General features: G+C 42.5%; 1 protein-coding gene across 1 annotated transcript in view; it reads left to right on the top strand.

The window, feature by feature from the left end:
* DTNBP1 (dystrobrevin binding protein 1) overlaps positions 1–25,480 on the top strand; it is a 168,056-nt gene that overhangs the window by 13,111 nt on the left and 129,465 nt on the right. Inside the window, exons 4-5 of the mRNA XM_065398846.1 lie at positions 9,529–9,589; positions 14,013–14,145. Of these exons, the coding sequence (XP_065254918.1) occupies positions 9,529–9,589; positions 14,013–14,145 (194 nt within the window). The remainder of the gene's footprint in view (positions 1–9,528; positions 9,590–14,012; positions 14,146–25,480) is intronic.

Here is a 25,480-nt window from a genome sequence, read left to right as displayed (position 1 = left end):
CGGTTGACAAAAGTCAGCTTTTGTCATTGAAACAGTGGAGGTGTACACACTGGAATGCTCCTCCCGCCAATTTAATTTTCCTGCTACGCTGACATAATAAAACCACCTTGATGAGTGGCATAGAGCTTTTAGTGATGAAGTTAGAGTGATAAAGTGTTAGTGTAGACACTGTGCTTGCTTATGTCTCCATAAGTGGCCTCTAGGAGGTGTCCCGTAATGCCCAGCATGACCGCTCTGGTCAGCAGTTTCAACTCTGCTGCCCTGCAGCCATGTACACAGGCATGTGCCCTCCCCCTTTAAAGCCCTGGGTATTTTTGAAAATTCACTTACTGTTTGCTCATGTGGAGAGCTCACATAGCATCTTCCTAGCTGATCATGGCGGCTTTCTGCAGCAAACACACTCCCACCTGGAGTACACAGGAGTAGTTGGATCTGCTGGGTCTGTGGGGAGAGGAGGCTGTGCAATCGCAGCACTGCTCCAGCCGCAAGAACTTTGATATGTACAAGCATATTGCTCATGGCAGGAGCAGAAGGGACAAGAAAGGGACACCAAAGTAGTGTGTTAAGATCAAGGAGCTAAGGCTGGTGTATCAGAAGGCCAGGGAGGCCAAATGTTGCTCTGGTGCAGTGCCGCAGACATGCCACTTTTACAAGGAGCTGCACGCCATCCTTGGTGGTGACCACTACTCCATCGCCAAGAACCTCATGGATGCTTTGGGGGGACTGGAGGCTGTGGCCAGCGGAGTCAACCCTGAGGATGAAGTGATGTAAGAGGAAATGGAGGAGGGTGTGGGACAGGGTTATCTGGTGGCATGGCAAGCCAGGGCCTCATTTTGACTCCGGAGGGCTCTAGCCAATCCCAGCACTCTGGCTCTAGCATGCCTGAAGCAGGAGAGGGGAGCTCTGGTAAGTAATCATTTTGATTTTATACTGCATGGTGACATGAGGTGGAGCTCTCCTTTATTTTCTTACATGGTAGAAGTGGGATGAGGGATAGAAATTAACACTAGGACTGTTTGTGTCTGCTTCTAATTCCCCGGTACAGCTACGCAGTTTAATGCACACCAGGCTGTCCCTGGAATCCTCCGTGGAGATCTCTGGGAAACTTTCCTGGAGGTACTCCGCAATCCTCTGCCGAAGGTTCCTTGACAGAGTTGCTGTTTCTTCCGCCATTGTAGGAAACTTTGCTGTGCCAATCAGCAATTATTTCTGCAGGAACCAAAGCAGCACAGACTGGTCTGAAGCTGCACGCATGCAGGAGATGAACCCTTGCATCCTTGGTTACCCTCAGTTGTGAGATATCCGCTTCAATCACCCCTGCCTGTGGAAAATGGTGCCAGTATTCAGAATAGTGTCCCTACGTGCTAATAGAGATCCCCTTCTGACCCAGACCCTTTGTCCCAGCTTGCCTCTTCGCGCCCCCCCCCCCCCCCCCCCGGCCAAACTCACCATGTTTAGGACTCTTGCCTTGCTGTGTGCTTGCCAAGGGAAAGTGAGAAAGAGGAATATGTAACTTTTATGATTCAAGACTGAGTGCTCTCACAATACTGCCTCTGTGTATTGTTTCTTTTGCTTCTGCAGATGTGGCCCTGAAGGCCACCTCATACATACCGTCAGAGCACCTCTGTCAGATAAGGAGGCAAATGAGGAGGAGGAGTAAGGAGGTCATGTTTAGAGAAATGCTGCAATCATCTGATACTACAGATAGTGAGCACAGAGCATGGAGAGAGACAATCAATGGAAAAACTCAGAATTGATAGGAGAGGAGACTGGGCAGGCATGGATGATAGAGGGGTAGGAGTGCATGATAAATCAGATGGAGGACCAAACAGAGATGCTGAGGTCCCTGATTTCACTGCAGTCAGAACACAACCAAGCTCAACTCCCACAGTTGCCCATACAGAACTGCATTCCATGCCCCTTCCAAATTCCACACACGTTCCTCACATGTTTCCGGCCCGTTGCAGTACCCCTAGGAACGTGTTTATAATGACAGCGCTGAGAGCCTCATTTGAGTGCTCCTCAATGTCATGTCCTTTGTAAGAAATGGAAATCTGTCTTACTGTTTAATAAAAATTTAGTCTTAAAAATACAATTCTTTATTTATGTCCTACATATGGTGGTTGCTGCTGAAATCCATACACCATGGCAATCGGCAAAGTGGCAAGTAAACAATGCCTTACTGAATATATTAAAAGACACATTACTGGGGCTGTCAAAATGCTGCTTCAAAGCCTACCTGATTCAAATAGCTCCACCCCCGCCATGTTGAGCTCCTCTAATAGTGTTGGTATCTGGCTGCTCAAAATCAGCTGCCAAATGATCCACCTCAACGCTCCAGCCCTGTAGAAACTTTCCCCCCCTAGCTTCACAAATGTTATGCAGAGCATAGCATGTTGCTGTGACCATGGGAATATTTTCCTCATTGAGCTCTAACCTGCCAAAAAGGCAGTGCCAGTGACCTTTAATCTGCCAAACGCACATTCAATGGTCATTCTGCACTGGCTGAGCCTGTTGAAGCACTCCTTGCTGCTGTCAAGGATTCTGGGGTAAGACTTCATGAGCCATGGGAGTAAGGGGTAGGCTGGGTCTCCCAGGATCAATCACTTTGGTCATTTCCACATGCCCTATTGGAATCTTCTGGTCTGGAAAGAAAGTCCCTGCTTGCAGCTTTCTATACGGCCAGTGTTCCTGAAGATGTGTGTATCCTGCACCTTCCCTGACTATCCCATGTTGAGGTCAGTGAATTGACCCCAGTGATCCACCAGCGTCTCCAGTACCATATAGAAGTAGCCCTTTCTGTTGATGTACTCCATCGCAAGATGGTCTGGAGCCAAAATTGGAATTTGCGTGCCATCTATTGCTCCATCACAGGGAGTCCCATTGTTGCAAAGCCATCTGTTATTTCCTGCACATTGCCCAAAGTCACTGTCCTTTGTAGCAAGAGGTGATTAATGGCCCTGCACACTTGCATCACCGCCACCCTCTCAGTGGACTTCCCAACTCCCAACTGATTCGTGACTGACCGGTAGCAGTATGGAGTTGACAGCTTTCACACAGTGATAACAACTTGCTTTTCCAGCATGAGGGCAGCTCTCATTTTGGTGTGCTTGTGCTACAATGCAGGGGCAAGCTCTGCACACAGTTCCAGGAAGGTGGCTTTGCACATCTGAAAGTTCTGCAGCCATTGCTCATCATCCCATACCTGCATCACAATGCGATTCAACAAATCCGTGCTTGTTTCCTAAGCCCAATACCAACGGTCCACCATATGCAGCTGCCCGATGAATGCCATCATCTATCTTGAATTCTTTCTTTCTATGGCCCACAGCAGTGCAGGCACCACAGTATTATTTTCAGATTTGTAGCTCATGAAATACTGTAGGATCAACCATGTTGTGTTCGTAACACTCATCATGAGACTGTCAGGATCCATGCTTTCAGGCAGAGATGGCGGACGCGTGGTTTACAGGGGTAGTTGGAAAAAGGCACAAAACGTAGTCAGAAGTTCACTCCCATGATGCACTGCTATCCATTCCCAGAACTCCTAGCTGTAGAAGATAGCAAGTTGCACACTGGGATAGCTACCCAAGGTGCCTTGCTCTCTCTGTTGAAGCTAGAGCACCAACTGTGGATGTGTTGAAGTGTCTGACTGATTAAGGTAATGAATTGGCATATTATTCACTTAAAGGAATAACAGACTTACTGTATTTGTACTGTATCAGAGGGGTAGCCGTGTTAGTCTGAATCTGTAAAAAGCAACAGAGGGTCCTGTGGCACTTTTAAGACTAACAGAAGTATTGGGAGCATAAGCTTTCGTGGGTAAGAACCTCACTTCTTCAGATGCAAGGGAAAGATGTATTTGTACTGTCCAGGAGAGGGGTGGGCAGTACAGGGATATACGTTTCTGGGGAAAATCTGGGACTAGGGGAGTGTTGGGTCACCCTACAGGACAACCAAGGCTGGTGAGAGCCAGGGTGTAGCTAGCAAGGTGCAGTTACACCTAGACAGTCAGAATGTGGCTTGCATGCTTGAAGGCTGTGAGTGGCCCAGGTGAGAACCACTAGAGTGAGGCATTGTAAGGCATCCAAGGTTGTAGGGGAGGGGTGACGCAGCCCCCTTTTAGTCTGGATTGTGCCCATTTATGTCACAGATATCTTTGTAACTCTTCACGGACAGTTTTGGACTTAACTATCAGGAATAATTTTGTATCATACAAACTTTGCTACCTCGCTGTTTAACCCTTTTTCCAGATCATTTATGAATATGTTGAACAGTACTAGTTCCAGAACTGATCCTTGGGGGACCCCGCTATTTAGCCCTATCCATTCTGAAACTGACCATTTTTCTACTCTTTTGTTTCCTATCTTTTAACCAGTTACTAATCAATGAGAGGATCTTCCCTCTTATCCCTTACTTTGCTTAAGAGCCTTTGGTGAGGGACTTTGTCAAAGGCTTTCTGAAAGTTCTTTTTACCCATCTATAAAGTTTATTATTTATGATTCACTAGACAGAGGGCTCTACTGATTTTGGGGAATAATAGACTTTGATTTTAACTTCTCTTGAAGAGAGAGTCCCTGCCAGAGGTGGACCCACATTCAAAGATATAACTTCTGTTGAAAGGTCTCCACAGAGAGACATACGGAAGAGATTGCAACTGAAGCAATCATTGTTTTTGTTCTGTTGAGGTATTTTAACTTTTTTTCTTTTCCTTTCTCTAATAATAATTAATTAATTATGATGTCCCCTAAGGCATAGGAAGAACCCCATGTGACTGAAATAGGAGTCACTTCCCTGCATTGGCAATTGAGGTCCGCTCTGTCATTTCTTGTTTCTGAAGTCTATAGTATAAACTTTCAGTTATTTTTAGAATAAAATTACTTGACACTCAACCACTTAAAATTGCCTATTTTGCATACTACTACTACTACTACTTATTTTTGCTTTATATGTTGAAGAAGCCATTTAAAAGGGTATGATGTATTCTTATTCAGACTAAGATTTCTCAAAAATTTAAAATATAAATTTTCTCATCCACTGATCATGAGTTTAATAATTCTGAATAATTACAGTTGAAATCTACTGAATCAAGCCATAGCTCAAGGAAAGAGACAAACATATTCATACTGCCATTTAAAATTCTCTGCTTGTTTGTCCAATGTTTCCTAGTTATTACTACCTCCATGCACTATTTCCATTACTGTCCAATCATAATGAAATCAGTCAAAATCCATTTGACTCCATTAATGAACCTCTGAATAAAATTAATACCAGTATCTGAGAAATTAAAAATGGAATGATTGCTTTCTTTTTACTTATTAATTTGGGCTTTTATAAAAACTTATGAAAGCGAACCTGCTAAAATGCAGTATATTTGTTTTTCTAGTTATTTTTCTGTCCTGTTTATATTGGGTAGTGCTTGTAAGAAAAGGTAGAAAAATGTTAGATGTGATCCCCCCCCCCCCCCCCACACAAGTTGATATCTCTTTAATCCAGTTCTTTTGGTCCCTGTTATTTAAGTGACCCTTTTTTCATGAGGCTCTCATGCCACCTTTCAAAACTACTTTAAAGAAACTTATTAGAAGGTGCTTTACAAAATCCTGTAAAAACTATTGCTTTAAAAATAAAAAGCTTTTAGTGAAAGCTTTAAATTAGCCTACAGTATCTCTTGAGTATCTTCTCTTCCTCTAAGTCTGAAGTGATATTCTGAAACCTGCTTCCAGTAAGTGGTAACTGAGTTTGTCCTTAAGCAGGCCATTAATTTCCTACCCTTTTCCCCAGAATCTGTCTTTGGAGAAGATCGGTTCCATACTTCCTGTATGTGTGCGTTTGGGTGTGGGAATACCAAACCCCCGCAGTACTCTATTTAAAAAAAAAAAAAAAAAAAAAAAAAAACTAGGCCAGGGGATTTAGAAAGTTCATCAAACTTTTTGTAACACTGCAGGATAAAAATAGAGGGACCACTATTCAGCATCTTAGTGGTTGTGTATTGAGACTGTTTTGGGGTAGGATGACAGTAAGTGAGGGTCTTGAAGGTCATTCTGCTAGGGCTAAGGTGGTTTCAATGGTGTGTTTCCATAACTTCTTAATTTGGAGATTTGTACTTTTTCTAGCTGGTGTTCTATACATATATTTTATTAAGTACTAATCTCAATTTGGAATCTGGGTCTGATCCTCATTTTGGCATGGCAGTTGTGCAAGTACTGTGCATATCTTCCTGGGAGTCTTACTCTTTGGTGAACTCATATAAGCAAGATTATGCTTATGCAGCAGCAATTCCGGTAATTTACCAGTAATTGTAGTTTTTTGTGTATTATATCTAGATAGATGCACTCCCTCCCCACTTTTCCTTTTTCAATGTTTTAAGACATTGAAGCTTAGTTGAAGGAACTGAGGCCAGGTCTACTCTATAAATCCACACCCTAGTGACACAATTATACTGACCTAGCCCCTGGTTTCTTCCATCGACATAGCTAATGCCTCTTCCGGAGGTGGAGTGCCTATGCCTGCTTCTCCTGTTGGTGTAGTAGGGTCTTAACTGAAGCGCTACAATGGTGCAACTGTGCCACTGTACCGTTTTAATTGTAGGCCTGCCCTGAGGCATTTTGGGGAGAGGAGGGATCCTTCATCCCTCTTATAGTCTTGGATCTTCGTGCTCAGACTTCAGAGGGGACACTTGTGTGTGCGTACCTAGTGTGCACTAAAGTACCAGAAGTTCATTGGTAATGGTGAAACATATCTTGTATGAATATGCAGAAGCAATATTCTAAGAAATAAAGGTCACTCACCAGAAACTAGTTAATTTAGGTGCCATTTATATTTTACTGCTGTGTAACCTGTGGAGTGGTTTTTTTTTTTTTTTTTTTTTTTTTTTTTTTACTTCTAACCAATTAATCTCTCTTCATGCTGGAGTGTCAAGTAGTCTCCATATGAAAGGGTGTTAAAGTATTTTGTTATAGTTTCATAAGGCTTTCCTGTTTTATTCACATAATGTTTCTAGAAACTCCCCCCCCCCCCCTCCCCCCCCCCGCCGCTTGGAAGCTTTTGCCAAATTCATAAATTGCCTAGTGGTCTTTGTTCAACTGTTTTATTTTTCAAAGCTTTGTTTTGATATCCTTTGATGGCTGAGTTTGTGCCTAGTAAATGCCAAACACAGTGTATGTCAACATTGGTCTGCATAGGTTCCTGAAACTGGAGTGGAAATGACACTGCATTCATCTGGCCTATGTTTAAGTAGTCCAAGTGTGACAACATTTCTCTATTAAAATAGAAGTAGTGGCTAGTGTATGAAAAGTGCTTCATCTTTGTACACTTTAGTTTCTGAATGTATAAATCTGAAATGGGCATCTTTCAAAAACACTGGTATTTGTCAAGGTGACAATTTCTAATGCTTAGTGCCAGAAACACATTACAGTATATCAGGGGTGTCCGAGCTGCACACGACAATCTTCAGAAGTTCAAGAGCTGGGGCTCGGGGCTTCAACCCCGTGGGAAGTGCCTGCAAGGGCTCAGGGCTTCAGCCCTACTCCTGCTGAAGCCTCAAGACCCCCTCCCCCTCCCCGCTGGGCAGAAGCCCCTACCCCACCACCCAACTGCCAGGCAGAGGTGCTGAGCTCTGATAAGTGGAGAATGGGGGGGAATGTGGAAGGCTCTGTGAGCCGCACTTTAATGGTTAAAAGAGCCCCATGTGGTTTGTGAGCCATAGTTTGGCCACCCCTGCAATATAGAGTTCTTCTGCTGGATTTCCCTTCTCCAGTAGACTGTGTACAAGCTTCTGGTACTTACCATTTCAAGTTCTTTTGTAATGTAGGTCCTTCCTACTGACTTGCTTTTGTACTTTATCATGTCCACTGCTATGCCTCACCAACTGTTAGTCATTTTGCCTATGTTTATTTCTTCCAAAAACACTTTCATGTTTTCTTCCATGCCAACCTTACGCATAGATCTTTCTGGAACTAGTCCTCCTCTGACCAGATTTTGAATGGGACCTGATCTGGTAATGGCCTTTGAGATCACCTACTGGATGAGGTCCCGCATGCGAGTTAGGCAAGCGAATGCCTCTCTTCCCCCATTCATGCATTGCTCTGGGGCTTAGGCGGGAGATAGGCATCTGGGTACCTAGAGTGAGGCAGCAGAAGCTTGGGACTTTCTTCCCCTGAAAATTTAGGCGTTGTGAGTTTAGGTATCTCCAGGGGTATACGGGCGTTTTGTGAATCACAGTGGTGCCTAAACCCAGACTGAGGCACCTAAGTTTCTGTGCATTTTGGCCTTTGTTTCTAGTCACTGTCAGCTCACTTATTACTACAGATACTTCCTTTTGTTTAATAAATTGGTTAGTATTAAATGCAAAACGTGTTTTGATAAACTTTTTTCTTAGGTGTCCAGCATATCTAAATTACTTTTGTTAAACTAATAATCATTAGAAAATGCTATGTTTATGCATTTTAATTGAATTCTAATTTTCATCCAGTTATAGCTTGACACAAATCACAAGTGTGTGTGGGGGGGGGAGGGGAAAATTCCAAAGAGTTAATTAGAAATATGCATAATTCAGTTGTAACATAAAGTGTAAAAATGTGTATAGATATAGTGTGTCCTCCTGGTTAGCAAAAAAGAACCAAATTTAGTGTAAAGGCTATATTTAGCTGCAAATCAACATGGTTTAATGGTTACCAACCAATGAGAATTGACCTCTTGATTTAAATCAATTTGTATTTTAGTTATTTACTCAAGATTTTCTACTATTTGATTTTAAATCATGATTAAAGTTGGTGATTTAAATCACTTGGATATAAATCAATCCACTCTGGCCTATGAAAACGCATATGGCACCTCCATAATTCCCTCTGATTTATTTTACACATACTTGTATATCTTGGGTATCTCGGCCCAAAAGAACTTTATCATAGTGGGTCCTCAATCTTCAGGCCTTTAGGTGCTACTGTAAATAATTAATAAAAATAATAGTTTATATTTGCAGTATCCAGAAGTGCACCTGGCATTGTAATAAACAGTCACTGTGTGGATGAAGAGCTGCTTAAATAACTCTGGTGTCAATGGTCTTACTGAGTGTTCCAGTAAAAGTTTACATGGATGTATGTATTCGAGCGCAGATTCCATAGGCACGTATACCTTTAAAAAAAATAAATAAATAAAATCCTAATCAGAATGCTATTTGTGTTGTATACAATTATAAGATCTTTAATGTTAGTATTTTATTGCTTTCCTCGTGGGACTAGTGTTTCCACTAGTGTTTTTAGTTTTTTTTTTTTTTTTTTTTCTGTACAGTTTTGAAGATATGACTCGGCTGTGTTTTCTAGTCAGGTTAATTAGCAGTTTAGGAAATCCATGGAGCACTAAGCAGCAAATGCAAAGTTTTCAACTGGGACAAATACGCTTACTAATGTGAAATTTGCATTTAGAAATACACAGATAAGATGAAACACCAACATTCATAATGTTTATTTTGAGTTGGGACTGAATTTATGGTAAGCATAACCACAAAAGTTTAATTTTTATTCTGTTCAGGTATGAAGACACTTGGGTGGCCCTTCACAAAGGAGCTAAGGAATGTGCAAAAGCTGGAGAGGTAAGAAAAAAAAATTACATCTGTTAAAATATCTGAAGAGCTGTGAAACTTTTTTTTAAAAATTCTAATAAATATCAGTATTTTGAGACCAAATTACATTACAGTTGGATAATTAGATGACTAATTTTACTTTATTTAATCCAGTACAGTAGAACCTCAGAGTTACAAACACCTCAGGAATGGAGTTTGTTCATAACTCTGGGTTTTTTTGGTCTCTGCTGCTGCCTGATTGTGTACTTCCAGTTCCAAATGAGGTGTGTGGTTGACTGGTCAGTTCGTAACTCTGGTGTTCGTAACTCTGAGGTTCTATTGTATTTAGCATGTAGTAGTTGTTGAAGCAGAATTTCCAAAATTCCTACAAAGTCTGTTGCTTCAGATTTAAAAACTCCTCACTATACCAGACGGGTGACTTAAGGTACATATTCACTTGTGGTAGTATGTAATGTACAGACACTGCATGCCCCGCTAGCTGGGGTATAAGTAGCAGGATACACGGTGAGGCGTGCCTTAGGGGAGTAGAGTGCCATACCTGCCTGTTCCCCCATGGTACATACCGTTCACGAGCTCTCTACGTTTCCAAGCAGTGCCCCACACATATACACTGATATTTTTGGCAGTATAGTGCCCTGTTGTCTTCCTGCTTCCAGAGCCTTTCACTGCAGCGTGTAGCTACACTTGTAGTTCCTGTACCCTACGTGCTGCTGTAGGTGTAAACAAAGGTATGTATCCTTGATAAATTTGTTACTATTCACTACTTCTCTTTGAAATCCTAGAAGAAGAATATCTTCCTATCCCTTAACAAAGGGAAGGTATTCTTGAAGCTTTTCTCCTTATCACTAATTTGGGAAAAAAGCAGTTTTCTCCTAGGAATTTCTGTCATTAGCCTAAACACTTAATTTAATAAAACAAGCATCTACAAACTTAAATATGAGCTATTATTCTCCAAGCATCATGTATGTGAAAATTATAAATAGCTCTAAAATTCAGTAAAGACTAAAGCAGGCTTATAACATAAGATTAAACTGATGCAAAATAGTTAATATGGTTATAAATATTGATATTTAGAACATAAGACTGGAAGGAACCTCTTTGGTCTTCGAGTCCAATCATCTGCTGTCCAAGGTTTACCCCCACTGCTCTGTAAAATTGCTTTGACCATTTTTGAGCTGTCATGCCTGAAGTTTTTCACATTTTTCCCCATGACAATAATATGTGAAGAAAGCTTCATTGCTTTATTGTATTTATTTTCCTTAATCATAGAGTGCTGGAAAAGTGTTATATTAATTTAGGTTACATTTCCAGCTTACAACTTCATATTTAAATGATATTTTCCCCTCTAGATAAAACCCTGTATCCAGTACTGAGAATCCTTTTGTACGAGAAGTATAAAATTAATGTTGGCTTAAGATTTTGGTTAAGGAAGTGTGTGTTGTAAAGAGAGGCCCTGACTAGCAAGTAGAAGGAAGGCCTTGAAAACAATGAACTACAAGGCCAGAAGGAATAAAATAGGGAGTATGTCTGGTTCAAAGAATAACTAATAAGATAAGGGGAAGTTTCTAAAAAGAGAGCCTCTGATCAGTAGGGGTGACTGAAGATGGTTTTATATCAGAGAATCTGTCTAACATGAGCCAACACGGCCCTTCCCCAACCCACGCACCAGTGTTAAAGCCTATGTGAACCCAGGTGCAATGGGAAACTGTTGTACAGCAAAAAGGAGGGGAGGAAAGGCCTTGAAGAAAGGAGGTTGTAAACCTTATCTGGATTAAGACTGGAAATAAGGGTGAACTGTCTCAAATTGTTTTTTTAGCTGAAGTCAGTAATTGGCAATGACATCACTTTTTTGTTAAAGGTATAAAAAGTAAAGTCTTAAAGGGTTCATTGCTAATACCTGCCTGACCATGTTGGAGCCGATCGATATGGGTTTAAGCATTCTGGGTTTAGCCTGAGTTTGTAAGTATCTTGATCAAGATACTTATACGTGTTTTGGTTACTGTTCACTTATTATTTAGGCTTTTTAGGCATGTTTAGCGTTATTGCATAAGTACCGTTTGGCCTTTGAATGTAATAAAGGAATTTATGATTAAATTAGTGTTTGGTTTCCCATATTAATATTAATTTCAAATATTAATAATTCCAACAGTTGTGTTCACATAGAGCATTGTATTGTTTATATTTTAAAGATGATATGTTGGCAGTTGGAGATTATTTTGTGCCCTCTTTTCCTTGACAATGTTTAAAGAGGTCTGAAGGACTTACAAAAAAACCCAACAACTTTTAGAGCTGCATATTTTTTAACCTTATAAATGTCTGGAATCTCACGTTTCTTTCCTTGAGGACTTCTTCAGAGGACCCAGAGATGTAAATTGGGAGCTCTCCGTCCTTAATTGTAAGGGCAGCAGGGCAGATAAAAATTAGTGTTTTAAAATAAAAATATCAGATTTTTAAAATTTAAATTAAATACAGGTTTATTTTTTAAAAATAAATGTGAAATTGACTGTTACGTTAAGGCCTGAGGGAATTCTGCACCAAGAAATAAAAATTCTATACACCATATTAAAATTCTGCATACTTTGTCAAAATAACACAATATAATCATGCAATTTTCAATTATTTCCTGACAAGTATTTTGAAATAAATTACCAAAATAATTGAAAATGGTCTGCAGAATTTTAATTTTTAAACATTTTTTGGCACCCAATTCCCTCGAGTATTTAGGGTTCTGTGTGGTGCAATCTGGTGCGGGCAACTCTGTGGGGGGGATGTGGATGCACAGGGGCTTGTTGGGGGTTCTAGGTGCAGGGGGAATGGGCATCTGCAGGGTTCAGGGGAAGTGGTTAGCGCTCAGGGCGGGTCTGGCTCAGCGGGGTGTCTAGGTGCTGGGGGAGTGGGGCTTGGTGGGGTGAGGGCCAGGGTGTAGTTGGTTGGGGCTCAGTTGGGTGCGGGTCTGGGTGTGGCAGGGTTCCTGATGCAGGGGGTGAGGCTTGGTGAATCAGGGGTTCTGGGTGCAGAGGGCTCCGATGCAGGAGAGGGAGTTAATGGGGGGCTTCCGGGTGTGTGGAGGGGTGAGGCTTGGCGGGGAGGTGGTCCAGATGCATGGGGGTTGGGCGGATAGGGGAGCAGCTCCCCGTACAGTGACTTCTCCACCCATGGCTGAGGCGCAATGGGACCAGGAAGTGGGGGGGGGGGGTCACTGTATGGTGAGCTGCTCCTCTGTCTGCTCAACCCCCATGCATCTTGGACCCACACCCAGCCCCCCCAGCCAAGCCTCACCTCCTGCCAGCCCTGCCCCCAACCCGCTTTGAAGAGCTTCCTGTAGCTGGGGGAGGTTTCTGGGGGGTTGATCTGACCCAGCCCCAGCTGCTCCGGGCAGGGGAGGGGGAACTCCACCCCCTCTTCACCCTGCCCAGCTGGGACTAATGTTCCTGGGCAGTGACTCTTCCCCGGCTGCTCTGGGTACCCAACCAGATGCACTCCCACTGCCGGGATGGGTGAGTGAGCACTGGTGCAGCTTCTCTTTGCTTCCACACAGAAACCATTTTTCTGCGTGAATGCAGAGAGAGTCTGCGAGGGGACAGGTTTCTGTGTGCCTGCAGTGGCACAGAATTCTCCTAGGAGTAAACTAATAAATACGTTTTTTAAAATGCTGTTTTTGTCCATTTTAATTTAATTTGAATTTCCATCCAAGTAGACCTTGACATAAATAAAATTAAACATAATCTAGTAAATAAGAAAGGAAAAAGTGAAATGATGCATAACATAATAAAAATTAAGAATCTGAATAAATGTATGTAAAGCTATATAGTATACTTAATCTATACTGATGGATTTAAGCAATTTTCCTGGTTAAGAAAAATGAAGCACAATTTAGTGTAAAGGCTATATTTTGTTGCAAATCAACATGTTTTAATGGTTACCAATCATTGAGAATCAAAAATAACTAAAAAGTACAAATATAAAACAAGATGAAAATAGATGATTTAAATCCGTTTCCTGCTTGCTGATTTAAATACTGATTGATTTAAATCACTCCGCCCTGAAGGACAGGTTATTAAAATGCTTAAGAGCTTAAACTTGGGGGAGAGGAGGGCCAGAATCTTCACAGAGAAGCTGTTTTATAAATGTTTATTCCTGAAATAAGTAGAAATAAATACTTGATAATAAATAGCAAAGTCTTCATTTTATGGAGACTTCCTGTTAGACCATATTGAACTTAAACATTTTTTTAACACCCCGCCCCGCAACTTGTACTAAAGCATACTGTGAACATCTTTCATCCCTGAAACTTCATTGCTCTAGTCATAGGCTTTGTGACTGCATGGATTATACAAATCAATCAAGATGCTCATAAAGCTGAAGTTCATGAATTAATAATCACTATTTTGCAAGTAAATACAAATTTTATCATTGGTTGTAAATATTACAGCTAGTGGATAGCGAAGTTGTGATGCTTTCTGCACACTGGGAGAAGAAGAGGAGTAGTCTAATAGAGCTGCAGGAACAACTCCAGCAAGTTCCAGGGTTTTTAGCAGATCTGGAGTCCATGACAGCAAATCTGGGTAAGCTGAGTGTGATGTGTTTTAACAGGTGTAAAAAGCATTGTAAAAAATTAGTCACATAACAAAACACAGAAGACTGACAATAATTCAGCTGTTCTGAGAATTGTAATTATAAAGCTATTTTTACTCTAATAGATTTCTCTGTTTTATAGAATGTCTTAAATCCTTATATGTTTGTAACAGTTGCCTGAAAACTAGCTGGTTATCGTACATAATTTGAGTGTATTCAACTATTGAATCTGCACACTCTTAGAGAATTTATCTGTAAATTGCATTTCTGCGAGAGAATCCCCTAATCTGAGACACCTCAGCTGGTAGCTAAAATAAAAGCAGGAGTATTTTTAATTGTACATTGTTGTTGGTTGCTATAGTTACAAAAATTGTGGGTATAGTGTCAATAGCCCAGACACTTGGGAAGTGCAGGGTTAGGCTTTCATGAGAGGTGTTGGTCTTATCATAGGCATTGTTACGAGCCCTGCCTATTACTAAGGCTGCCCAACAAGTCCCTTTATAAGATCCGTTTTTTCAGATGCTTACAACTTTTCTGAACAGTAACCTTTTGGGCAGAAATGTTCTATGGCTGATGTCTGCCTCATGCTGAATATTTTGGAAAATTTCAGCCAAAATGGTTCACCCGTTTCCAAGAACAAGGCTAGGGAAAAATATTGTTTTGACCATGCGAAACGATTTTGGTAACCTTTTCTTTGAAAAGCGCTTGTGCTCCCAGGGATTGAACCGTGACTTGAAATTTAGGAGGAGGGTAGCCTTTGTTTCAGTGATGTGCCTTTTTGCTGTCCTTTATGAAAATCTGCTGAAGGCTGGCCAAGTTATAAGCCTTTGGGAAAAGTGCAGTTTGTACATGCTTAGTAGAGACTTAATAAATTTCAGCAACTAAATCCCCCCAAAGATTCTGTCTGTACTGGGCATGCTGCAGCCTGACACTAAGCAGGACTTTCCCAGTAATTGCAGCTTGGGGCTGCTGTGGACCAAGTCTGTCTGGGCAACAGAACTGAGAACAGGAAGATTCCTTTCTGTGATGGTCAGTGACACTCCTGTTGATGGCTAGGCAGCCATGGAGGAGGAAACTGTCTGGTTCGAATGCAGAGGGGGCAATAGATAGACCTTCAGGGGTGGATGGACTAGATTGTGACAAGCAGCCTTCAGCAGAGCCTAACAAAGATTGTGGGAAGAGAGGGAGCAGAAGACAAGCTGGGACTATTAGTTGGGTGGGAGGCTGGGCAAGGAGAATGGGACTGGGAGCCAGAGAGAGAAATAGGGTGGAGGTGGGAACTAGGACCCAATTGGTGTGTGTGGGAGGGGTGGAGAGTGAGAGATTGGCTGAGGAACTGGGGGTGGAAAGAGAGATTGGTACTGAGGACAGTGGGAGTGAGGGGAAACACATCTGGCGAGAAGCTGGGGTGTGGGGTGAAGAACTGAGACAGGCTGGGCAAAGAGAGTGGGACAAGTAGCTAGAGGGGACACATGGGGATTGGAACTGAGATGCAAGGGAGTCTGGGGTAGGAGATTAGGACTGGGAGCCAGTGGGTATGGAAAACATGGGGTAATGGTGGGGGAGACACAGATTGGATGAGGAGATGGGGAAGGAGAATTGGGGTTGTTTGGACAATGGGATTGGGAGGGAGAACTGGGACAAGTACAGTAACTCCTCACTTAACGTCATCCCGGTTAACATTGTTTCATTGTTAGGTCCCTGATCTATTAGAGAACATACTAATTTAAAGTTTTGCAGTGTTTCCTTGTAACATTGACCGTGGGGGCTTGGAACCAGGGTGGGCTGGCAGCGCCCCTCCACCATACCCCAGCGGCCCCTTGGATCAGCAACTCCCCCCTCCCTCTCTGCACCTCCCGCCTGCAACAATCAGCTGTTTCGCGGGCGGTCAGGAGGCTAGGGGGAGGAGAGAGGATGCACTTGGGGAGGGGGTGGAGTGGGGGCGGGCCTGGGGCAGAGTTGAGTGCACACACCTCCACCCCAGCCTGGCACTTTGGAAAGTAGACACCTGTGCAGCCGTGCTTGCGCCATCCAGAGGAAGGAGTGGTGCGCTCCAGAGGGATAGCATGGGTTCGTCATCATGTTCTGCTTCCCCAGGGAAGTGTTTGCAGCTGCTGTTCTATTGTGTCTCCTGCCTCCCTTGTAGAGTGTGAAGCTACATTAACAATGTGTTAACCCTTGAGGGCTCAGCCGAGTGCTAGTTCATCATTTAGCAGCAAGGCATTCCCTGGGAAATATCCCACCTGATATCAACACGGTTGCTTTAGGAGAAGCTCAGGGAGCTCATGAGCAGGTCCCCAGACAATCCTCTGATTAGAACTTGTTTAAAACTTATACTGTATATGTATATAATGTCTTTTGTCTGGTGAAAAAAATTAGCTTGGAACCTAACACCCCCCCCCCCCATTTACATTCATTCTTATGGGGAAATTGGATTCACTTAACATCGTTTCACTTAGTCGCATTTTTAAAGAACATAACTACAACATTAAGCAAGGAGTTACTGTAGTCTGGATGAGTGAAATTTAGGACTGCTGGGCAAGGGGACTGGGATGGGAAATCTGGGGAGTGGAGACTGGGATTGGCTAAATGAAGAAAATGGGATTGGGATGAGAATCGAGGGGTCAGGAATAGACAGAAATGGGACGGGGACGGGTTGGATGGCACAGGACAGAAGGGGGGGGGACAGAATACTGTGCCCGCTGGAGCACGCTCACATATCCTAATTCATAGAATAACTGTGTACTAGAATATATGCTGTTTGTATTTGAGAGAATTATGATCTTCAGTGTTTTGAAAAGTAGAATCACTGTTGTAAACTGACATTTTTGAAAAACCTGATTGTGCTTCAACTTTCAAATCAATGCCATATTAAGAACATCTGATAGGCTGCTTTTAGTAGAGGGAGAATTAGAGGAATCTTAGAAAATGATAGAATACCGACAGTATTCTTTTTTTCTCTTTAAAATGTACTAAATTTAGTTCTATCACCACTTTCTTGTATATTTTGCTTTAGAATATGTATCTGAAAGCTTTAAAATGATAACTTACAGAGTGCAGTTCATAAGTGTAACTCTTCTGCCTCCTAGAGGTTTATACTATATATTTCTTTCATCTTGTAAATTTGAGCAAGTATCACTTACCACTGTCTTGTATTTCAAAGTTTATGGGTATTTAGATCTGAATAATTCTCAGTAGACTCCATGTCAGTCTTCACAGTGGGCATTCCCCATCTCCATGGGGAGGCTGAGCATATCTGTGCTCTGAGCATAGGACTTTTCCTCAGGAAGAACTCTTCAGAATTCTCTGCCTCCAAATGGCACAGATGATAGGTCTCCCTTTGTAGTAGAGCCTTTACAGGATTTGTAAACTTTAACTTTTTCTTCATTGTCTTCAAGGGTTTTCTCCTCAAAACTCCTAAACAGACACATGTACTCGGAGAGAAATTCCTGCTCCCAGCCAGCACATAGGCAGGTTCTGATGGTTGAAAAGGTTACAAAATATCCCCCTTCTCACAAGCTGTCTTTCTTACAAGGCCGTAGCTGCCATTAAAGGTGCCAGTTCCTGTAACCTTTCTAATACTAGTGAGTCATTTGTTTCCAGTGGCTCCAGCTCCCTCCCCATTCTGTGTTGGCACACCCCACTCAGCCTGGACCCAGCAGCACGAGGTGAAGTGATTCAGACCCCCTTCTCTGTGAGATGGATCTACCTCCTCTTTATATAAAATATTTAAAAATTCATTGGGTGAGAGAGAGATTCTATAGCCTAGTGATTAGCACACTTTCTTGGGATACTCAGGTTCCAGTCCCTGCTCCAAGGAGTATTTAAGTATTTCATGCAAAGTAGAACAGCTTCAAAAGGAGAGACTGAGACACCCACCCCAGAATAGCTTTATAGTTCACGGGTTAGGGCAATCACCTAGGAGACACGAGTGCCTAATTTGGAGCAAGGACTTGAAGAGTGGGGATATCCCCCACCACCCAGGTGAGTGCTTTAACCATTGGACTATTGGGCATAAGAGGGGGTGAACCGCCACCACTTCCATTTTTTCTTTTTCTTTTTTTGCAAAAGGACTGACCTGGTGTAAGTCTCTAATTTCAGGGGAGGGGTCACAGCTGTGAATCCCGAGCAGGGATAGGCGCCTAACTGAGTTTCAGGGGCAGGGCTTTGTTTGCACCCTTTTCCTTGACACTTCCTGCTGGCCAGCTTAGGCACCTTCCTGCTCTGTGTGCAGGCTTTTACGAATCCCTTGTTTTTTAGGTGCCTAACTCCCTATGCATTGTATAGGAAGCCTGGACACCTAATGTGGGGCTGAGGATTGATTCCACTGGGTGGCAGGGCGCCTGATCCTAAGTCCCTTAGATCTCCCTGATATTCTCTCACCCACCTTGTCTCCCTAGTCCCTTTGTAGATCTAGCCAAATGTGATTACTGTTTTCCTTAGGGGGGGCAGACATGCAGGATATGTTTCCGCAGATTCTTTTTTGATCTCCCTGGTAATGTGCTCTCCCCCTCCTCTCAAGGATTTGTCCCAAGGACTGGTGAAGGCAGTTGCTTCACATTTTGCTCTTAAAGGGGCAGCACAGTGTCTTAAAACCTCTCATGTGAGTCTCCCCTCTAGAACTTCTAAAGAGAGGGCTGAATCTCTAGAGCTAGGATTTTGAGTGAGATACCTGAGACTCTTAATTAAGCTTCTCAGAATTAAGCACAATCTAAGACTAACTTCATACGTGCTTACGTTTTTAGAAAATGAAACATTAATAAAACACCCTGAAAAGTTGAAGGAATGCTGTGTAGTTCTTCCTTACCTGGTTTGAAGGTGTAATTAAGGGGGAGTGGGAAATCCCTGTGAAGACACATTGGTATCTAAGGACTAAAAGATCTTCATTACTCTGGCTAAGGTGAAGCCTGCAGCTTCATTAGTAAAAGGCCTAATAATACCAGCTGAGGGAGTATTCCTGCCAAACACATGGACATGAGTGAAATCATCACACAGACTAAATTTGGATACAACAGCCGCAGTGCTGAGTATTGGCTGCAATCTTATTGTGCAGGTCTGTTCTCATCTAGGAGACAATTGTGAGAGTGCACAAAAATAAAAAATATATAAAATCTACTTTAAACTAGATTTTCCTAGCAGCTTTTTCAGGGCTAATGCTGCACCTGACTGATTTGCTGTTGTTCATAACTTTCAAAGATGTGTCTGAGGGGCAACTACAGCTCTGCTTGAAGAAATTGGAATATTTCAGGCTAACGTCTGATATCCTTCCATATATTTTGTTGGTAAGGTAAACATACAGACAAAGCAGTCATTGAATCTTTAGACAAGAATAAGTCCCTCCCTCATTCCAGGAAGAGAGACTCTTCAAATTATCTTATCTCAGCAGGTGTTCCCTTTGAAGAATTTGCTCATCCAGGTTCCAGTATTGAGATCACAAATTAGGAGGAGGCCATTCTGTTTTGAGAATTAAATCCCAGCCTTGGTCTTCCTTTAGAAAACAATCCAACTTGTGTTTTTGTTTTTAGTTTCTCAATTCTAGGCTGATTCCATCCCTCTGAGAGGTGTTTCAGGGTGCGCCCTCATCTGGGAGTGAACCACCTCAGCAAATGGGTGCTTGAGATAATCAAGGAAGGCTAATCCTTCAAAGACTAATATAGATTTTTGTTGGTAAATGGCAGTAAATGTTAATTTCACCATACACACAAACTGACAATATTTCCAACGATAATCTAAATTTACAGATAGGCAAAGTAAGAATGCTGATAGGGAACTTATTAAAGTTTAAGGATATTTATTTGGTATATTTTGAGGGGTTGACAATGTGTGTTTGAACAGTTAAGATTTATAAATCTTAACTTTTTAACATTTACAGTCATTAAATTGTCTGATTTCTCCCCCTATAATTTCCTGCAACTATGAAAATAGGGAAAAAATCCTTAAAAGCCATAACTTTGTGCAGTTGTGAAAATGTAAATGAATAAAAGTTGGAAAATATGCTTATAGAAACATCAATACTATCCATCAGAATTATTAAAAAAAAAAAAAAAATAGAATTCTGACAAGCTTAGATGTACTATTGAACTCACTCGTCTTAAGGACAAGTTTATCCTTTCCTCAAAATAAATTAAAATAAACCAACACTATCAACAAGATCTTGGTAGCATCAGAAGATAAAGGGTAAAATAATCCATATCCTACACGTGAGAATTATGGAACCAGTTCTGTGGCAAGGCAGATTTTAATAAGGGCACAAGATTTTTTTTTGTAGTACAAAGAGAAACAATGGCATGCAGCCTATAATGAAATCAGTATTCTAGGTGGAAATGCAGTCCATTACAGCATTATTTTCCAAAACTTCAAAGTATACAAATAACGTCCAGGAGATCCCCTGAAAATATGATCAGGAAGAGTTGCCTATTGATTCCTTAGCTTCTGCTACAATAAGCATTTGGGTAAAAGTGATTATGAAATTATGTGGATTTCATGATTGTAAGGAAAGGAAGGCGTGAGAGCAGCAGAGTAAGGAAAATGGACTTCAAAAAAGCAGATTTAAACAAACTGAGGGAATTAGCAGATCAAGTCCCCGGGAAGAAAATCAAAGGGATGAAGGAGTTCAGGAGAGCTGGCAGTTTCTCAAGGAGACTGTATTAAACATACAACTGCAACCTGTTCCGATGCAAAGGAACTATAGGAAGAATAGTAGGAGGCCAATATGGCTCTGTGACCAGGTGCCTTGGATGGGCCACACTAAGAATGCTAGACTCACGGCAGATTGCAAGTAATAGGGCAGACCATCCCCAAAGCTGGTGATTTACTCTGTAACAGGGGGTCTCAAACTCCTGGCCTGCGGGGCTCCAGCAGTTTTGGGGCCGGGTCTCTCCATTGGCCTCACCTGCCGCCCTTGGGCACTCCCCCCTCAGGGGCCCCGGCAGCGCAGCAGAGCTGAGTGGCGTCTGCCGGCTCACTCCAGTAGCTGCCGGCCCCTCTGTGCTGCCCAGGGGCGGGATGGGGCTTGCCTCTGTGCACTGTCCCTGCCCCGAGCGCCCCTGCGGCCAATGGGATGCTGCGGGGGCGGTGCCTGGGGGCCGAAGTGTGCAGAGGCCCCCTGTCCTGCCCCGCCTTGGAGCCCTAGGTAAGAGCCGCACCCCTGACCTCCTCCCCACACATCCCTCAGCGCCTAAACTCCATCCCAGAGCCTGTACCCCAGGCCCTTTCCCTCACCCAAACTCCCTCCCAGAGCCCAACCTCTCACCCCTTCTGCACCCAAACTCCCTTCCAGAGTCTGCATCCCAATCCCCTACCCCAGACCACCTCCCCCACCCAAACTCTGTCCCAGAGCCATAGGCGGGTGGGGGACGGAGTTTTTGGGGGATGGTGTTTTTGGGGGATGGGTTCTTGGCGGCATGAGTGACATTGGCCTACTGGGAGGATTTGAGGACTGGCACTAGCCCTAAGGTAAATTGAGTTTGAGACCCCTGCTCTATAAGTTGATTCGCTAAGCCAATAACAAAAGAGCTTCTCCAGCACCCTGGTTAACCTGAAGCCAAACACATTTCCCTTTGGGCATTCCAGCCCTTGGCTCTGATCTGGACAACCAAATATAATATAGTGAGAGGTTATTAGAAACCTATTTCACCATATGTGATGTTCTTTCTAATCCCAAAGGATCAGGCACATAGCCCCAGATCTCAGATTTTATCCAAATACAAACTGTCAATCAATTCTTAATAACTAACTAAAGATTAATAATATAAAAGTTATAAATGATTAATCATATACATACAAATGATTGCAAAATCCTTATATCAGGTTTGTAGCAGTGATGGAATAGATTGTTGGCTTGTAAAAGTCTCTCTGGTAACTTCCAAAAGATTGAAAGGTCCTCAGTCCGTAGTTCAAGATGCTCCTTTTAGTTGTAAATTCACAGTCCAGAGAATTAGAGCAGGGAAGAAGCAACATGGAGGTGTCTCAGAGGTCTTTTTATATCCTTTGCCATGTGCATGGAAATTTATTGTCGCCAACAAAGCTCACAGCCCATGTATGTGGAAAGTTACTGGCCCGAGATGGAGTCCATGGTCACATGAGCACATCACATGCCTTTAAACGTTTTGCTGAATCACAGGGGGTGGCCATTGTTCGTTTGCTGTCTGAGCCATTCTCAGGAAGAGCTATCTGAACAGGATGAGTTTCTTCAATGGTCCATTGTGAGAGTGGAGTGTCCTTGATAGGCCATCAACACGTAGCTGTCTAGCCCTAATGTAAATTCTGTCTGGGGTTGTCACCCAGGAATACAACACAGGTTTAAGATAAAAGTACATAGCCAATATTCATAACTTCAGATACAGAGATGATACATGCATATAAACAGGATAATCATACTTAGCAAATCATAACTTTGCAACTGACTCCTTACACGACATTATACAAGTTTTGTTGCATTGTAGAACAGTGGTAGCAACAATGATACAAATGGTCATCTTTCTTATACACAGCATCACAGTCTCTACCAGGAGCTCTAATGACCTGAAAATCAAAAAGGGGAAACATGGATGAATTGCTAAGGCTAATTACAAAAGAATAGCACAAGCATGTAAGCACAAAATCAGAAAGGCTAAATGATAAAATGATTTATACCTAGCAAGGGACATGAACACAATAAGAAGAGGTTCTATTAATACATGAGGAGCAAGAGGAAGATGAAGGAAAGTATAGTGGGGAAGGAGAGCTAATAACTGGTGACATCAAGAAGGATGAGGTGTTCAATGCCTATTTTGCATCAGTTTTCCCAAAAAAGGTTAATAGTGACCGGATATACAATAAAATATTAATAAGGCGGAAAGAACACCAGTCAAAATAGGAAAAGAACAGGTTGAAGAATATTTAGATAATTTTAGATGTATTCAGATTTTCGTGGCCGGATCCAAAGCCCTGAAGGGCCGGATCCGGCCCGCGGGCCGTAGTTTGCCCACCCCTGGGCTAAAATGTCCCCTTTATGCCTTATGCCTTTCCCACATGTGAGTAAAGATGACAAAAAAGATTGTGAAGGATCAGGCCATGGCAATAATCCCCTCCTCATTAACCCTGAAGTCTTGGTTCTTAGACTTACATTTAAATTGATTTAAATATAACAGGAACCTCCTTTCAAACTCCCAACACACACCATAGTGCCACAGGTACATATCCTGAACCAATATTCAGTGCTGCCTAAATACAGGTGCTCATTCTAAGAAGGTGATAAATAACTTCATTTAAACTGAAGAAAAACTCCTTCATGCCTTCCTTCAAATTCTTCTGGCTTTCAGGGTACTGCAGAATTGGCAAGACAAGAGTTAGTTATCCTGCAGACCTGTTCTTGGAGTTTCTGGCCCTGTTAAAAGTTCACCTATTCTCTCTCCTCTGAAGCTTGTCTCATCAGAAAGGTAGAGTGGTGCATCCAGATAATACCACCTCTGGAACCCTAAAACAGACCTCTTAGCTGCAGAGTTTTTAGGGGAGGATGTCTTGTGCTTAGCTGAGGGGATAAAGGAAGTAATGTTGGAATCCAAAAGCCTTCTGCTGGGAAGCTTTACATGGCCAAATGGAACTGGTTTAAATGGTTTGCTCAAGGCAACTATTCCTGTTTATTGTAAATGCTTATTCTTCTATGTTGTTCCTACTACAGGGATATGTTAGTCACTGGTGTTTTACCATCCCATGATGAAACAAATTTAAAATGCTCCCAGGAATTCTATCCAGTAGCCTACTGATCTTCCGGAATTTAATGTTAAAACAATGAAAAATCTTGCTATTGCTTGCTTCAGCTTACATGCTTCCACTTTTTGTGAGCATTACTTAGTCTAGGAGGGTTTGAGCTGCACAATCTGGTGGCCCATTGACTTTACACTATTTCACAAAGACAAGGTGATATTCAAACCCCATCCTCAAATTCCTGACAAAAGTTTTATCAAACTTCCATCTCTGTTAATACCACTGCCTGCCTTTTCCCCCCAAAGCTGTAGAACTATAGTGAAGTAAGGCTACATGGCCTGGGTCTCTGGGTATTAACAACTATAACACCAATTTGAAATGTGAGACTTATTTATGGCCCTTGGTCAAATCTAAAGACTAACCCACCTCAGGAACCAGCTGATGTGTCTGGGCTCGATCAACTAGGGAAATGGCAACCTTAATGGCACGTACATACACTGACCTTTTTGTGTAGTTTGTAGAGCTGCTGTATGAAGTTTTGGCTTGCACCTTCATGATTCAATATTCTCTTGACACTGCATCATAGATACTAATTCAGTCCCCTTTTCTGAAAGGCTTCTTGTTTACCTCCTCTGGGAGGTTGCACCTAGTTGCCTACAGTAGGGCTAGGGGAAGGTAAGGGAAGAAAAGGGGGTTACTTTTCAACAGTAGCTCCTGTTCTTCGATTGTATTCTATCCACTCAGCTGCAATGACCTTTTCCTCTACTTCAGAGCCCAACTGCAAATAGAGCTTCTGGAGGTATAGAGCAACTGAAGGGTATTTATATCCTTGGCCTATATAATGTTGCACTGCAAGGAATGATAAAGAATACTAACTGTTTGGATTATGTAACTGCAGAATGTATTTACTAGAATTTACTGTGGATAAGGATTAGAGCTGTCTGCAACATTTTCACTAAAATTAAAAAACAAATTATGCTGGTTGGGAAGCTTTTTGGGTCAGGCTCGTCATGTGCTTGCTTGCTCTTGAAAGGGAGAGGGGGTACATCTACTCTACCAAAAACAACAACAAAAACACAGCAGATCTCAGAGCCCAGGTCAACTGACTTGGGATCGTGGACTGAAAAATGGGAAGAGTCGATGTTCCCACTCAAGCTGGAGCCCAGGGTCTGAAACCCAGTCGGGGAATGGGTCTCAAAGCTCAGTCTCCAGCCTGAGTGGGAACATCTACACTTCCCATTTTGTAGCCCTATAGCACGAGCCTGAATCAGGTAAACCAGCTCTGATATTTACTTCTGCAGTGTGGTGGTGGTGGTTTTTGATTGCTGCTGCTGCTAGAAATACCCAGAGACTTTGATGCCCTATCCTGGTGGTTAGGGCCCAGGTCTGGGATGTGGGAGGCCCAGGTTCAGATCCATGATCAAAAACTGCTTCTAATCAGGCAAAGCAGGAACCTGAACTTGGGTCTCCCACATCCCAGATGAGTGTCCTAACCACCAGGCTATTGTGGGATGGGTCAGTTATCCTTCTTCCCCTTTCTCCCTCCCTGTCCCCTTCCCCCATGTCTTCTCCTTTCCTTCCCTCCCGGACCTGAGAACACTTTTGTGAAAATTCTGGTTTCAATGATTTGATATCTGA

This window comes from Emys orbicularis, chromosome 2 (assembly GCF_028017835.1).
Source record: "Emys orbicularis isolate rEmyOrb1 chromosome 2, rEmyOrb1.hap1, whole genome shotgun sequence".
In the NCBI taxonomy this organism is placed as follows: Eukaryota; Metazoa; Chordata; order Testudines; family Emydidae; genus Emys; species Emys orbicularis.
Note: the sequence above shows the minus strand (reverse complement) of the source record. Positions and strands in the feature narration are given on the sequence as shown.